The sequence below is a fragment of the Echiichthys vipera genome (genome assembly GCF_963691815.1).
Source record: "Echiichthys vipera genome assembly, chromosome: 8".
In the NCBI taxonomy this organism is placed as follows: Eukaryota; Metazoa; Chordata; class Actinopteri; order Perciformes; family Trachinidae; genus Echiichthys; species Echiichthys vipera.
Window position 1 is genome coordinate 5,113,946 of NC_139833.1, and position 16,751 is coordinate 5,130,696.

General features: G+C 42.6%; 1 protein-coding gene across 1 annotated transcript in view; it reads right to left on the reverse strand.

Annotated features, from left to right (window-relative positions):
• The window catches only part of agmo (alkylglycerol monooxygenase), a 53,565-nt gene that overhangs the window by 14,981 nt on the left and 21,833 nt on the right, over positions 1-16,751 (reverse strand). The window contains exons 4-11 of the mRNA XM_083918850.1: positions 14,888-14,991; positions 14,087-14,182; positions 10,624-10,690; positions 10,312-10,377; positions 8,130-8,209; positions 7,604-7,738; positions 4,527-4,643; positions 542-624 (exon numbers count right to left, since the gene is read on the reverse strand). Of these exons, the coding sequence (XP_083774976.1) occupies positions 542-624; positions 4,527-4,643; positions 7,604-7,738; positions 8,130-8,209; positions 10,312-10,377; positions 10,624-10,690; positions 14,087-14,182; positions 14,888-14,991 (748 nt within the window). The remainder of the gene's footprint in view (positions 1-541; positions 625-4,526; positions 4,644-7,603; positions 7,739-8,129; positions 8,210-10,311; positions 10,378-10,623; positions 10,691-14,086; positions 14,183-14,887; positions 14,992-16,751) is intronic.

Consider the following 16,751-nt stretch of genomic DNA (forward strand, 5'->3'; position numbering starts at 1 on the left):
AGTTCCACCCGCTTTTTGCCTCAGATTGCTAATAAAGCAAATTCCAGAGTGCGCACCATTCAGCTACAAAGATGCATTTTACAAAGTCAGCAAACAGACTGACGCTGCATTTAAGGCACGGGCTGTTGCAGTTATACACTGAGAATTTTGAATTCAAACAGAGAATCAGGTATCATAGTTTTAACCCACGCTTGAACAATACTTTGAATTTCAAATTTAAAGACAGCCAAAACAGCAAATCTTCAGAGTTAAGAAGTACACAATAAATGGATTATTAAATATGTGATTGATGGCTTTTCTTTTGCTTGACTAATCATTTCAGCCCTAATGGCAGTATATTGTATATAAAGCATATTGTTTTTCATTTTTCCCATCTTGTTAAATATCTTGCCTCTCTCAGCTTGTGAACCACTGACATAAATAACCATCTTGCTTCCCAGTCTCAGTACGTCTTATTAAATATAAAATAGAATAAAAAATACTTTATTGAATTCAAATGCCTGCATGAGAATCAATGCATGAATAAACGTCAGTACTGTACCTCTGGTCCATGATGAAGCCCAGGGAAGTGAGAGTGAGCAGAACGTAGCCAGTCATCCCCAGAATGGTTAACTGTGACAGCATCTACCAAACGAGATGCATGTGCATGCCATGAGAAAATGTGGTCGGGGAAAAAATACATTACAATCTCAACCTTAAATGAATATCATGGCTGAGTTAGGATCACAGGAGACCTTACTGGGAGAGCAGTCATAAACCGCGTGGCTGTCGGACTGTTTACGTGGCAGTGCCAACCAAAACACGTCTGACCTTCAGAATAAGTGAACGGGCACGCACAGTATCTTGCAGCAAATCTAATCTGCATCGTACTTTATACCGCCATGCCTAGTTTACAGAGATGTTCTAATCATCCCTGATGGGTCTTCATGGGGGGGACTTGACCACAGTTGAAGAGACGGCGGTTTGAATCCCCCAAAACGAAGCCAAAACAACCAACATCGGAGCAGAAATCCCATGCAGACTCTCACTGACCTTTTCAGAGCCATTTGGGACGCAGATATAAAAAAAAAAAAAGACTCTTACAGAGCAGTACGGAACGTGATGTACAGACTAATTCCTGTTCTCTAACCTACGGCCTTGGCTGAGGGCAGCAGCTGGAAGCCCGGTGTCTCCTGAGGATGCCGCGGGCTGTCAGCTTAGGTTTATATTTCTCCGACACTCAATACGGAACCTAACAGCCAAATCTCACTGACTGCTCCCATACTGTGCCGACCCAGAAGGCCAAATATAGTAAACGTAAAATCCACCCATCAACAGGATGCAATAAAACCGTTCGTCTTCATGTTCATCCAAGAGTCATAATCCAAGAACTATATTATCTGAGGCCTCACGTGGGACCACAGAGGGATGATATGATTAAGTTTTCCGTGAATCAAACTTGGGGGGGGCGGGGGCGACATTCTGGCCTTGATCCATCTATCAGAGTGAAGGAACGAGACTGTCAAAGCGTATTATTAGGGCTGAATGATCATTGCGTTGGAGTTCAAAGGCTACTGATACTGTTGTTTTTAGTGAGAGGCGTAATTAGAGCAGAATTATTTTGGTGTCAAAGGTTATGGGGACCTATCTGGGTTCAGTAACCCACAGGCACCGGATCACGTGATCTTTATGTGTTTGTTTGTCGGTGTGTCTGCACAGCCGAGACGCCGTGAGAAAATCCTCCGCAAGAGTCGCCAGGTGGAGTCGCGTTTACAGAACGTTTTTATTATTTTTTTTGAGTGGAAGGGGAAATGTCCTGTGCTTCTTTCATCGTGCTAATTTTTTAACATGATCAAGTGTCAAACTGCAGCAATAACAGAAACGAAAGCTAACATCTGGTGGCAGCGCACTGATTGTGTTATTCTGTTTTCCCCGGAGACGAAGCAGATTAACTCATTATTCAGGGCCGTTATTGCAGGCTGTATTATGATGATGTCATGAATAGGGGGTGTCACGTCGCTAGGCCTATCGCCACACTGGAACATTCAACATTTCTGGTGGGTGGGGGGGGGGGGGGGGTTATTTCTTTAAACCAATCACAGTTTTCTTGGGCGGTGCTCAGCCTCAGATGCAGCGGTGGCGAGCTTATACTAACCATCATTGGTAGAAGAATGAAATGCATGAACAATGAATCTTTATTAAAAACTAAACATGGGGATTCATTATCAGAGAAAGATTGGATTTATTTCAGATTACTGGATTGATCCAATCCTGCTAGTGCCATTTTTTTTGCTGCTCCTCTCTTCCAGGAGAGGTGACTGCTTAGTGGTGGAAGAAGTGCTCAGTCACACCCACATCTATAAGGCTGGTAACCGGGCACGTCACTTGCTTGTGAAACATTAGGGGCCATAGCCCATAAGTTAGAGTCCTTTTCAGACGAGAGATTTTTGATGATGAACATGCAATTGTGACGTAGTTTGAAAAGGACAGGAAACTACGTCGGGGCAGGCCTACTGAGTAGGTTAATGCTTCTGTTAAGGGTAGGAAAGGTCAGGACACACACCAGGAGCCAGAATGAGACATAAGAACATCCTACAGCCTAAGACACACAGTCATGCACCGACCCGATGTCAAGCAGACCAGGTTGAATCCACTGCAGGTCTCCTGAAACTGTGCAAACTAGAAGACATCACTGCACTGACGGACGTTTTCTCTCCTGACCGGTGTTTGGGTTTAACGAGTGACCCGGTGCACCACCAGCCACGTACCTGTCCCCCTGGTGTGGTGAAACACATCTCAGATTATCTCCTTTTAATACAGTCTATGAGTATCTCTCTTAATAAGTTTGCTATAAGTTTGATTTTGAAGACACTTGTCAGTGTTGACACGTCAGAATTTTGCGATTTTCACTGCTACAAGTAAAAGTCTACTGTTCTGGGCTAATTTCATCATCATTATGTTGTTTTTGTTTTTTTTTGATTGGACAGCACAGTCCGGAAAAGTAGTACTTATTATGCAAAATGGCACATTTCAGAATACTGTATATATTATTGGATTATAGTTATTGATGCATTAATAAGTTAGCATCTCTATTAAAGTTTTATCTTAACCTTCCTTTAATAATAACTCATTTTTAAATTTGTTAATATTTCCATCCCAGGTATAATGGAGTAGAAGTACACTGTAAATATTGACTTACTAGTGTTAATAACTTAAACAAATAAGTGCAAATAAGTGCAAACATTGTCACACCCTGATCTGTGTCGCTACAGTATACCATGTAGGAAGTTTTTGCTCTCCTTCTTGAATTGTAAACTCACATCATAACAGGTACTGAAGTCCAGGTTTTGCCTTCATAAACACTAATGAGAGCTGTTGTGAGATAAGACTCAGTTCCCCTCTCTGCCTCTAATAGTAACTGTTTAGCAAGCCTATAATAAAAACGTACACACTGGCCAGCTGATGATGTAATTGAAGAGTAGCTTCACTTTATGTTTTCATGCCTTTGAATTAACGCAAAAGCCCATAAATTGCCCGGCAGTGTATCATCAATTGTCAAGCTAAATAAGCACCTAGAGAACATGTGGGTAAAAATACATAACAGTGACATGATTTATTGTTGGGCCAGTGCGCTCACTTTGTTATTTTCCTTCCAAGTCCTGATTGCTGCATCCTGAAGGCTATTTGGGTTGGGAAATGGTTGACTCGACAATTAAGGCGTTTGTGTTCACTCCTGGACCACCAGCTGGTGTTTCATTTGCCAAGAGGGAGGGGAACCTTCGACCCTGGACAGGAGGTGTGTGTGTGAGTGTGAGGTGTGTGTGTGTGCGTGTGTGTGTGTGTGCGTGTGTGCCTGCATGTGTGTGTGTGTGCGCGTGTGTTTGGGGAGGGGGGGACCACAACTGAAGGAGCACCACGGAGGTAGGGATCAGAAAAAGACAGAGCATTTTATTTGGGAGTTTGAAGGGTCTGGGCGTGACAGCAGTTTTTGGCTAACCAAAACTATGCCTTGGGAAAAAAGGCTTCCAAAGATAACTGCTGAGGAGACCTGTTTCTCTTTTTTTCTGACGGCAGAGGAAGGGGGTCTCTTGGCTCGTCGAGTGGAAAATAATAGACAAAGGTTGTTCTAAAGGGGAATGCCGATCAGTCATTCTGTCATGATGTTAGACAGAGCTAGTCTTTTCCTGCTGGCTAAGTAGAGGACTCCGCTCGACCATGGCGAAGCCACAACAAACTGCATAATTGGGTGAAATAATGTTGGCAAACAAACATGCAGCGCTCGGTCTTAAATTAAGAGCCCTTGGACCACCTTGTCATACTTTATATGAGGGATTACGGGAGCCTAAACATAACAGTAGTCAGCGTGTAACCAGAGGGTCAACAGCTTCGGTCCTGAAGAGCTATAAAATGCTCTTTCCTCCTTCAGGGGGACTGTCAGCGTGCTTTTGAGCAAAGCACTAAACCTTCTAATCAAGTTGAAAACACAAATCCTCATCTTGGCCTCTGCTGACATTTACGGTTTCCCTTTACGTGTGACCCATACATACCGTCTTGTTTTCAAACAGATCATGGTAAGTCCCCAGCGCCAGCAGGAATTGTATGACCACATAAACTTGTAAAGGCAGCGGCCAGCTGGGATCATGAGGCACTTCCTGTCCGGTAACCTGCACATGGAAAATACAACGTGTTTAATTCCCCAAACCCTCTTTTTTTGTAAGTACAGTCACATTTTCTGGACATATTCTCACATCTGACAGCGTGCACTTACATAACAACGATTCATTAACCCCGTGTTTATAGTAACATCCTCTGAAGTTGTACAGCACGGTTGTACCCTGACTCCTTATTAATAACCAGAGTCAATACATATGAAATATAATGTGTTGTGAGTGTTATTACATTATGGCTTTAAGGACCGTTAAAGCACATAAGCAGTTATATATTTCGACTTTACTGCTCGCATGTTAAATACTTCACACTTTCAATCACAGCATGTGACCTTCAGGTTTTACAGCTGACTGGTGGGAGGCATCTCTTGTTCCAGTGAATATACTAAAGATCAGCCTCACAGCAATATGTAATCTTATTAGTTTACTTTCCTTCTTTACTGGGGTAGTAGTGCTTAGGAATCACTGCCATAAACACTGGCTGCCTATCAAGGGCATTTAAATTATAAGCTTTACAGGGCTAAAATTATTCCCTCGACAAACTCAAGTAACTCAATTATTAAAAGTCTTTGCATCAAAGCTTTGTTTAAAGTGGACCCAGTATGCGTTTCCTTATTTTTCTGTCATATAAATATGTATTAAAATAATGTTGGATGTTCATACTAAACGCAACCGAAGTCTCAAATAACGAGGTAAACATGTTTATGGATAACCAGTCTCCCCTCAGGATACAGACTGCTGTCACGCCTTCTTTCAGACACTTTTTTCTCGGTGGTCTGACATCAAGCCTTCGCAGAATTTGAGGTAAGGTCATCAAATCAGGAAAAGTCCGCCAGGAACGCCCACAAAGAACAGCTCCGGTACAACATGCTGCTGTTTAAAGAATTTAAAGAAGTTAAAGAATTTCCCCCCCGGCTGCAACAAGCCCGGTTGTGTAATGTTTGGTTCAGAAAGCTTTATTTGTGACTTTCAACGGTAGAAAATCCCTCTATATCCCCCACAGTCCACTGCTAACGTCATGTGGCTACACCGTACAGCACTGCAGAGCTGCACTCAGCGAACGCCTGATCCGGCAAACTTGTATACGACACTTAAATGCACTTTTTGGGTTTAGACTTTGGACGGATAATATAATTGTCTACAAATGTAAACCAATTAACTAGGTTGTTCATTTCCATGTTCTGTTCATTTTGCATCTGTGCATTGACTTTGCATGTACTGGTAATTTCACCACCTGAAAGATTTGTTTGGCATTTGTTTTGAACACATCCTAAAAATTTTGAAATGACACGTGTACGTACAGATGTACATGTTGACCACGCAGCCATAGAAACTGTGGGCTGAGAGAATTCATCATGCCATGTTGTTTTAATAAAGAAAGCAAGAAGAAGAAGAAAAAACAAAAGCTAAAGAATTGAAAACGACACTTTTTCAACATGGCCGCCACTCGCTGCAATCTTCGTTGTGTTCAGTTTGTGCACAATGGCGTGCTGTGAATCCCCACAACTTTAATCCTGCCTGGGCCAGTGACAATAAAAACGTCTACTGCAGACGGAGAAGCAATTAAAACATGCAAATGCTGAAAAAAAATCAATCAAAAGTGGATTTTGTGATATGTGAAAATGTTGAGAAGGATTAGAAGTTTAAGACAATAAAACAGCATTAGGGCAGGAATTAGATAAAAGGAAGTAATGGAAATGACAAAAACAACAGAAAACACAAGTGAGTGAGTGAGAGTCAGTGAGTTTAGGCCATTAAAAAGGAAAATACCATAATTGAACTCGTAAAAGTCATGTTCAAACTTTCTCTCCCTTTCTACTTCTTATGTGTTTATTCCCTTTGTCACAAAAAGACCTTTTGTTGCTTCAGTCTCCTTCAGGCTGGATTTCAAAATGGGTGAAAATTAGTTTGTTGTGCTCCATCTACAAAGTGATCCGGTTTTTATTGGATGTAGCGGTTTCCCCCAAACACACAGAACTATATGAATCCTTTCGTAAGAATTCCCTGAGTCACTGACCTGTTTTTGTCTGCTTCTAAACGATGAGTAATTAGGCCTGAGGGCCTCGTGTTGAAACTGCATCCTTTTTGGGAAAGAAGGACAAAAAAAACTGGCCAATCGTGGCCGTCTCTCATTCGGGGGGTTTCCCAAGATCCCGCCGATCCAAACCACCACATGTGGGTTCCCCCTGCATCCCATCCCCAACCCTGTAGGTATTCCAGCCCGCTGCTCTGCTTATTCTCAAGGAGCTGAAACACGCTCAACCCTCTCTCCTCCCTCTCTTTCCCTCACCGGCACATATCAACGAGCAGACGTCTACACAAAGCCTTTCAAGATATTTCGGTTCCAGCTCCGTCCGTGTTTAGAATCACCCCGCTGGGTTTAAGGGGCCGATTTAATTGTAAAGGAAAAGGGGAGTTTTTTTTTTTTTTAAGTGTGAAGCATGAGGGAACTAAATATGTGACACCATCAGCGTTATTTCAAAGCTAACCGCCGGGGCATTCGACTGGAGCCTGTATTTTCTTTCTGCGCACACACACACACACACACACACACACACACACAGGCACACACGCAGACATGCACACAAGCACACACGCACAGACACACACACACACACACACACACACACGCACACAGGCACACATGCACACACGCACATACACACACTCACTCACTCGAATGCATGCGGTTTTAATCCCGCAGACTGCGTTTAAAGATGGTGAAAATGAACTTATTGTGTTCCTTCTACAAAGGCTTCGCAGCTTTTATTTGATGTGGCAGTTCCTTGTAAAAGTTGTAGAATATGTGAATCCTTCAATAAGGAATGCTCTGAGTCACTGAGGCCTGTGTTTTGCGTGTGTCAAAATGACGGGTAATGAAGCCTGAGGGTATTATTCTGAGAATATGCCTGCTGCAAGAATGATGAAAACAAGGGATTTTCTTTTCTTTTACAAACCTTAGGATTTTCTGAGTGGTCACCCAGCCGAGATTTACCAGGTTTCCAACTCGGGCCTTTGAAGAAGGTCGACAGTTTGTCGCCGATACTCTTGAACCTTTTGGACCTTCTCCACAAATACCGATAGTAGTGCAACTAAAAGAGGAAACACACATAAATCAACATACAATCAAATGCTACATTTAACTGATCAACGGTAATGAGGCCGTGGCGATAACCGATCCTGAGTCGAAATGTTTCTGCCTTCATTGAGCAGGACGTTGCTCATGCTGTGCTCTGCCAACAGCGAGGGCAGCAAAAATAAGCACGCCATCCGCCTCCTGGCATTTCACTCTATTGGCCTTCCTCACCTCAGCTGGGCAGTTGATTTACATTGGAGTAATAATGTTATGGTTACAAAATGGCCACTCAGCCAGCCAAGGGGAAACATGAGCTCACGCCTCATCATACTAAAAAGGTGTTTATACTCAGATGGATGGAGGTGGGAAGTATGGTGGCCACACCGACCATGGAAGATGAGACCAACCTGGATATGGAGGGTTTCAAAGGTCTTGATAGGGAACACCAGGCCGTACACCACTTTGTCTGTCTCTGGAGCAAAGGTCCCTGAGAAGGACACGTACAGTTTTCATTAGGAATACATACTGCTGTGGATGGGGCAGCACTCTAAACTGTTTTTTGCCAGTAAAAAAAGAAATTAATATAAGTGTACACTATATTGTGAATACTTTCCCCACTTTACCTCGCTGCCAGAAAGACCTGAAGCTGTTCCATGCTCTCGTCAAAGCCCCCAGACTCCATTGACAAAAAACAGTCATTTTAGCTTGTAGAACTGTTAGTTTAGCTGCCTCGAACAGTTAGTTTTGTAATATCATTGTGTGACTTTTGTGTCATGGCTCGGGCTGCCCTGTTTTATTCGGGGACGTAAATTTGTGTTCAACCTGCTCTTTTCCGAGTTTTCTTACTTTCAGTGTGGAAAGCGCCAGGAGGCGGGCACTCAGGCAAGCGCAACGAGGCACACCTGGTTCCCATCTCCACTTAATCACCTGCTCCATAAGAAGCCAGCTCTGACTCCACTCCTGTGCCAGATAACTCCGTCTCATCGGTAGAGCTTGTCGCCAGCGTTCTCAGCGTTTTGGTAACTAGTTAACATTCGAAGATTATTCTGGCACTAACTACGTTTTTTGTCCTCCTCGTCAGCTCGGTGCCTCGCCGCCCTGCCTGCCACGCGCCCGCCTCCAGCCTCCAGCCACCCGCCTACGCGGACACCTTTTGTTAATCTCTTTTGGACACCTACTGTTAATTTTGGACTTTGTTTAATAAACTCCTGTGTTCATTCTCCCAGTCCACCGCTTTTGGGTCCTAATCCTTGACGATCCGTAACACTTTTGTATCGTTTAAAAAACTGGCAACTAACAAAACTAACAAATAAACTAAACAATTGAGGCAGTGGTAGACCAGATACCCCTGTATTCTGCTAAAATGCCTGTTTTTATTGATGGAGTCTGGTGGCTTTGTTGAGAGCATATATACAGCTTTCAGTTCCAGCAGACCAGTAGACCCTGGTAACAATATCATTCCCCTGGAGTCATGTTTGTATCCACCTGCTGATATAAATCCGATATTCATCCTCCCTTTAGCTCTGTTTTGGTCTCCACCAACTCCTCAGAAAAAGTTCTGGCTCTTTAGCCGATGAAAAAATACATTTTCCCGACATTTGGTGAGAGGGATATTCTGAGGAGCACAGTATAAAACCTGCTACAGAAGAACATTAATTCAGTTGGGAGCACAGCTTCTGGGATCTACCTCTTAAAACTCTGCAGTCACAGAGAGAGTGAAAAAAAAATAGCCCAAGGGAGTTCTGGGTAATGTAAACCTCAAAATTTAATCAGCTACCTCTCGCTGACGTTTGCTGCAAAATTGCTGTGTGGAGTAAAAAAGGCTACAGGCAAACCTACAGTTTACAGAGTCCCTGTTTCCCTTCATTCTGTTGTTGCAACGGGTCCTACCACAACCTTTAGTTTCCATTCAATATCAAATAATTATGGGGCAGCCATCGCTTCATATACAAACACCAAAAACAGTCCACTAATAACATCTTTAACTCTGTGATGCTACACAGGAGATTAAGTGTAACAGTAACATTAAAAAGCACCTTGACGTCGCAGGCTGCTAACATCTGTTTGAGTCATAACTCTTATGCACTGAACACTTTATGTGCAAAATATAATATAAATGTGATTCAAAACATCCTTAAAAACAACAAATGTATCTAAATAAACTGGTTCTTTGAATGATTTCTTTAATTTTGCTGCATGCACACAAAGTGCCTCACGGGTAACATTTAAATATACTGTAAGTGTTAATGTATTAAGTGCATAACATTGGCATTATAAATGCATCTGTGGCTGCTTGAACACTTTAAGGTGTTCAGCACTTCCACTCTGACACATTCCTCCTGAAAAGAACATCATACGTGCAAGTTGATGGAGGCACAAAGAAGAGAGACGCAGCGATGCATATCACTATTTTGCAAAAGCATGTATTGCAGCAGTGACACTTTTGGTATTGCTTCCTCACTGATTCACTGTCATGTACAGAACACTGTCATGCACTAATACACAATAATATGTAGCTATTAGCAGTGACTGTAAGATGGAGCCGTTGAAAAGGGAATTGGGAATAGAAGCAAATTTACTTAAACTTACCGAATAATCGGTCCCATATGATGAGAATTCCTCCGTAATTCTTGTCAATACAGTAATTGTTCCTCCCTGTTGAGATGAAATATTTAAAACGGCATCCTTGTGAAAAAGTGACAAATAACACTTATCTCTGACTAATTAACACGCACAAAAATAACTGGAGCAGCCATAATCAGATATCAATGTTTTTTCAGCCTTTTAACACGTTTGATGAATATCTTCCTGTTGAAGTACCATCTCACACATTTAAAAATATATATATATATATCCGTAAAACTATATAAAATAAGAACATTAGAATAAAGCTTTTCTCACCGTGATGAACTCTGTGATGTTTTGGGGTGTTGAAGATCCACTCCAGAGGTCCGAGGTCTCTGATCAGCTGAAATTAAATAATAAAATACATTATATTAAATACTTTATAATATATACATAAACATATACATATAATGTGTTCAGTAAATCCATAACAACCTTTCATGGCAGCCTGTTTTATTTATTGACATTTACATTGACATTATTTTTGTGCGTCCTGTCCAGGGTGGACCCCGCCTCACGCCCGATGTCAGCTGGGATCGGCTCCAGCCCCCCCGCGACCCCGATAAGGACAAGCGGTTGAAGATGGATGGATGGATGCATATTTTTGTGATGCTTTCCCCTGACAGAGAATTACTAATGTGACATGAAATTTGGAGCCAATCCATCTATAGAAGATATTGAGATATCTCACAGAATAAGTGAAAACTTTGATTGGGGGCGAGCATGATGAACGTCTGCACACAATTCCATCAAAATCCATCCAATAGTTGTTGAGATATTTCAGGCGGAAAGGTAGAAAAGACCCAACACATGGACATTGGCATCGCTGGAAACATGGGGCCAGCATGGCTAAAAATACTCATCACATATTAGGGTGAGGCCATTGGACACAAACACGTGTGAATATATCGGCAATCAGCAGTTGTTGGGTTGACGGTGGGAATGTATCGCCTAACCCAGAGGTGGAGAGCCACTGTCCTGCATGTTTCAGGTTTCTCCCTACCCTAACACACCTGAGTCTAACAATAATCAAACTGTGACGAGCATCAGCTGCCTGATAACGAGCACATCATTAGAGTCAGGTGTGTTGGAGCAGAGAGAAACCTAAAACATGCAGGACAGTGGCTCTCCAGGACTGGAATTGCCTACCTCTGGTCTAACCCTATGGCAATTTCCTTGACTCCAAGATTATGTTTTCAAAGTACTAGTATAACCAGTCCAAAGCCCAAAGATATTCATGTTACATTACTGGCAAGTAATGACCATCTTTCTATGGGATCACACCAGCCCCAACGTCAAATTGGGCCCCACCCTACTTCCGGCGCCCTTGCCCGGACCACACCCATCATTGCACTTGGCTGTTATTAAGATCTCTACTATACACCTGGAAAGTTTTGTGACTGTATCTTGCCCAATATCACTTCCATATATTCCTAAACATTCATATTCTTGTTTGTTTCCCTGATTATACATCTCAACTGAGTTCTTCAACTGAATTTGTGTAATGCAGAACAGTATACACGGCTCTGTGCCGCAGAGCAGAGATGTTAACAATGCTGGTAATGGTTAAAACCATTAACACGCAGACAGAAAACACACACATCTTGTCTGACACAACGAACCATGCACTTGTATGCATCATTGAGTATATTTTGTGCATAAAACTATCAAACATGAATCATTTTCTCTCCTTAGATATCAAACAGATGAACCAGTAAAGCAATAATGATTACAGAGGTCACACACAGCGTATTTCACACACTCCATGTTTCTCTTCTGGCAGCAACTTTCAGATATTTTGATGTTTCACATCAATACAACAGACCTCTCAGTGTGCCGAAACGTGCACGGCTGGACAGACTTTCTCAGCGATTCATTATTTCCATGTAATGGCTGCGTCTGGCAGTCGAGCGTGAGAGTTTTATCTTGAATGAAAAGGGTCTCCACCACTTCACTCCGGCTCAGGGGCTGGAGCGCTGCAGCGAATAGCATGCCAATAAATTACATGACATCAAAAAAAAAAGCCCATAAAAGGAGGCATAAATTACATCCCTTCAGAAAATTGTGACTATTACGACTGCTCTCACTAATAGTGCACTAAAAGATGGAAGGCGTCCCAAATCCATTTATTCCCTCTCAAGATTGTGGGGATTGTAAAAGTGATACTCCCAGTCGCTTTAAAGGCGGAGAGAGCGGCCATGCTTCTGTTTGGAATATTTCATAAAATCTCATTATTTTTTATTGAACACAGGTTCCACTGCAACGCTGAGTCTACAAAGGCTCCACTTAACAGGCGCATTGGTATTGGCACAGGGAGACAGACTTTACAGGCTTTTCTTCAGTCAGGTTAGCCTTCTAAGAGTAAATGCACACACAGCTACATGCTGACTGATCACACAATATATTTACATATTTCATCATTGTTATATACATATATATATTATATCTTATAGACCCAGGACCAGGTGGAGAGACTAGATCTCCACCTAGTCCTGGGAACGCCTCGGGATCCCCCAGTTAGAGCTGGTTAATGTGGCCCTGGAAAGGGAAGTTTGGGGTCCCCTGCTAAAGCTGCTGCCCCCACGACCCGACCCCGGATAAGAGGCTGAAGATGAGATGAGATCATTTTTACAAAGTGCATATTATACATGTTCTTTACATGCAGCTCCAAGCGACAAGAATTTTCTTTATCCATTATTATATTGATTATTATTTTTTAATGTGAAGTGGCAAAAAAAAAGCAAATGCCCGCTACAGAGCTACATGAAGCATGAGCAAAGGGCAGTGTATTAGCTACAGTAGACAGCTGTCAGCACACCACCACTCTGGAGAGCAGACAGGACTACAGGTACAGATTTGAGAATAATTGGGGGCAGCAGCTAAATGTATTTTAACCACCTAAGAAAAAATACTCCTAAACAAATCAATATATGTTTACGTGTGCCCTTTATTTGGAATATTTTCACCACTTTACCTTGCCCACAGAAAAAAAACCTTTTAAGTCCAACGGGGGAAACTGAAGCCGGTATCTATGCTCTTGTTAAAGCCACCAGACTCCAATGACAAAAACAGTATTTTTACATCACAGCACACAGAAGTGTCTGGTCTACCGCTGCCTCCATCGGTTAGTTAGGTTAGTTTGCTTTTGTTATTTGAGTGACTTTGGTGTTGTAAAGGTTAAAGTACTAACAAACTATCCAACCAACTAACAAACAATCAAACTGATCGAGGAAGCTGGAGAACAGCAACTAACTGTATTCTGCATGTATGTAGAATACAGTTGTAGAAATGTTTTGTCAAAGGAGTCTGGTGGCTTAAACAGGGCTGCCTGATGGTTAAGCAGAGAATACTCTAAATATATCATACACTTAAAGTGATATTGGGTTTTTTTAGGTGGCTAAAATACATTAAACTGCTGTCCCCGTCCACAGCATGCCATTGCTTCGCTCCCGTGCCTTTCCTCCTGTCTACTTCTTCAAACTGAGGGCGTACCGACCGCCAGCAGCTGGAGGTAACACACTGATTCTTGATAAGTACCTCAAACAACCTTTAATCATTATCAGGTGTTGTAGGTATTTCACTCACAGACATAAAACAGGGCGTGTGAAAAACATTACCGTTCATGCACTAACATTGTCCCTTGTCTCCTCTTTTTTGGATCCGGATAATGTCACTGTTTCACAATTTTCACGCACAACTGATTGATTACAGAACGTATATCCTGTGTTTAAATATTTACCTCTGTGTGGATCCAGAACTGGTAGAGAAGGTTTAACTGTATGTGGACGGCAAAGACCGCGGGGGGTGCGATCAGAGCCAAGGGCAGGTAGAAAACCTGAGGAAGAGAGAAGTTAATACGTTACACATCTGACAAACGTTTGCTTTTATCAACATATTGTTTAAGAACAAATCCAGGGTTTTACATGAAGCAGACGGGACGTTTCCAGTTCTGAATAAGTCGGATGAATGAGCACGAGTAATTACCGTATTTTCCGCACTATAAGGCGCACCACATTATAAGGCACTGTTTGGTTTTCTTTACTTGGCGCAGATCGTCTCGTTGCTTCCTCCACTTCTGCACCATTGATTGGTTCATGTTAAACTCTCTGGCTGCTGCTCTATTCCCGTGTTCTACTGCGTGACTAATGGCCTTGAGTGTAAACTCTGCGTCGTAAGCGTGTCTCTTAATAGGAGCCATTTTGGGCTCTTTACACAAACACACACATGGAAATGAAACGGCACGCTTCGCGCAGTCGTATATCTCAACATGCACCGCGCGTTACTTCTTCTACGGGGGAAAATAGAGTCAGTGGCTGCTTACTGTAGTTGCGAGACCTGTTGTGGCTCAATATTGGTCCATATATAAGGAGCACCGGATTATAAGGCGCACTGTCGGCTTTTGAGAAATTTGAAGGTTTTTAGGTGCAACTTATAGTGCGGAAAATACGGTAATAAATTATTTCCATAAATAAATTGAATATGTTGAGAATAATAAAAAACGAGTCAGACTTGTCCTTTGACAGAGGGAATATTCTCTTACCCATGACGTGAACTGCTGGGTGAGGGACTGTCTGAGGGCGGTAGTGAGGTTGAAGTAATCTGAACTGTGGTGAACCTGGTGAGCAGCCCAAATGATGGATACCTCTGAAGAAAGAAACACACACACACACACACACACACACACACACACACACACACACACACACACACACACACACACACACACACACACACACACACACACACACACACGCACGCACGCGCACGCACACACACACACACACACACACACACACACACACACACACACACACACACACACACACACACACACACACACACACACACACACACACACACACACACACACACACACACACACACACAAACACACACTCATTTATACACATATCCAACATAAAACAGTCCACAAGTCCAAATGTCATCTCAGGTTATCATTCATCTGCACATCAATGTGTTACAGAGCTCACAGCAGCCGTGTAACTTTTCATGAGAATCATATACTGTACGGGCCTTGAACCCTCACACACATTCAGCTGCCTTCACACCACAAGTGATTTATCTAAAAAATCAACCTCCACAGATGAGTAACTAGACACTTTCATCCCCAGAAGGAGTCATTTGGGTCCCACTCCTGGCCAGCCGTGATGAAAAGCTGAGGCTTGAGTGTAGCTGGCCACTGGAGGAGGACGAGCGGGGGGTTTCAGGCTATTATGAGGGGGGTATTCGGCTGCAGCTGGTTAGCGTCCAGCTTGATGTCCCAGTGCTCCAGTTTACATTCCTCTGCTGTGTTGTGATACTTGCTACATTAATATCTGTGTTACACTTCATTTTAACATCCAAAGGGAACATGCTTGTTAAGTTTCACTGGATCTCCGGGCTGTTTCCGGACCACCCCGTCTAGTCTGTGCTTTTTGGCAACTCCCGTCCACTTTGGCCTCTGCAGCCGTACAAGAGAGAACAGTAACCTTCAAATATCGCACAACCACAAAGCCCCATATAGACTATGTATAGTAATGTATTCGTTATAAGTAAAGCAGCCCACATTATTAAATTAGGTCTAAGTTTTATAAAGCAGCCTTGATGTGTGATGGGATTCATTAACTCTATACATGGCATGCATGAATGCGTCCCCCGCATATGCACACAGCCTTATTTTAGCTTGATGAAAATGCTTTTTTTTTTTATAGCTCCATCTAAATATATAAGTTCCCTAAAAAGAGCAGTTCAACATTTTTGGTACTGTGCTCTTTCGCTCTCTGGTGGAGAATACAGATGAGAAAATGATACCACCCTTTATGTCAGTACCAGAAATATGAAGCTACAGCCAGCAGCCGCTTAGCTTAGCTTAGCTTAACATAAAGACTGGAAACAGGGGGGTACAGCTAGCAGTTAACAAAAACATGCTGCGCCCTGTTTGTACCATCTATCAGTACAAAAACACAAGCATGAAAACAGTAGTTTGCTGTTTTACAGGGGGCTCTGTGTAGGGTCGGGTAGCATTCACATTTGAACCGATATGTACCCAATGGTACCTAGCACCGATTGAATTTTAACATGTGTTGGTCGCTACACTTGAAAGTAATGAGTTCGGTTCACAACCCTTGTTATGTGGAAGACTATTTCTTGGCCTGGTTGAGTAACTTCCTGGAGCCTCCCAGTGGATAAGGACTTCAGCCAATAACCCTCAGTAAAACGGCAAACTGTTGTTTTTACACCTAAAACATAAAAGAAACAAGATATACTGGTGATTAATTTGTGCGCTTTATGAGAGCTGGGAGTATTTGTCACCTTTGTACAAAGCAAGGCTAGCTGTTTTTAGCCTGCTATGCTAAGCTAAGCTAACTGTCTCCTAGATGTAGTTTCATATTCACAGTACAGGC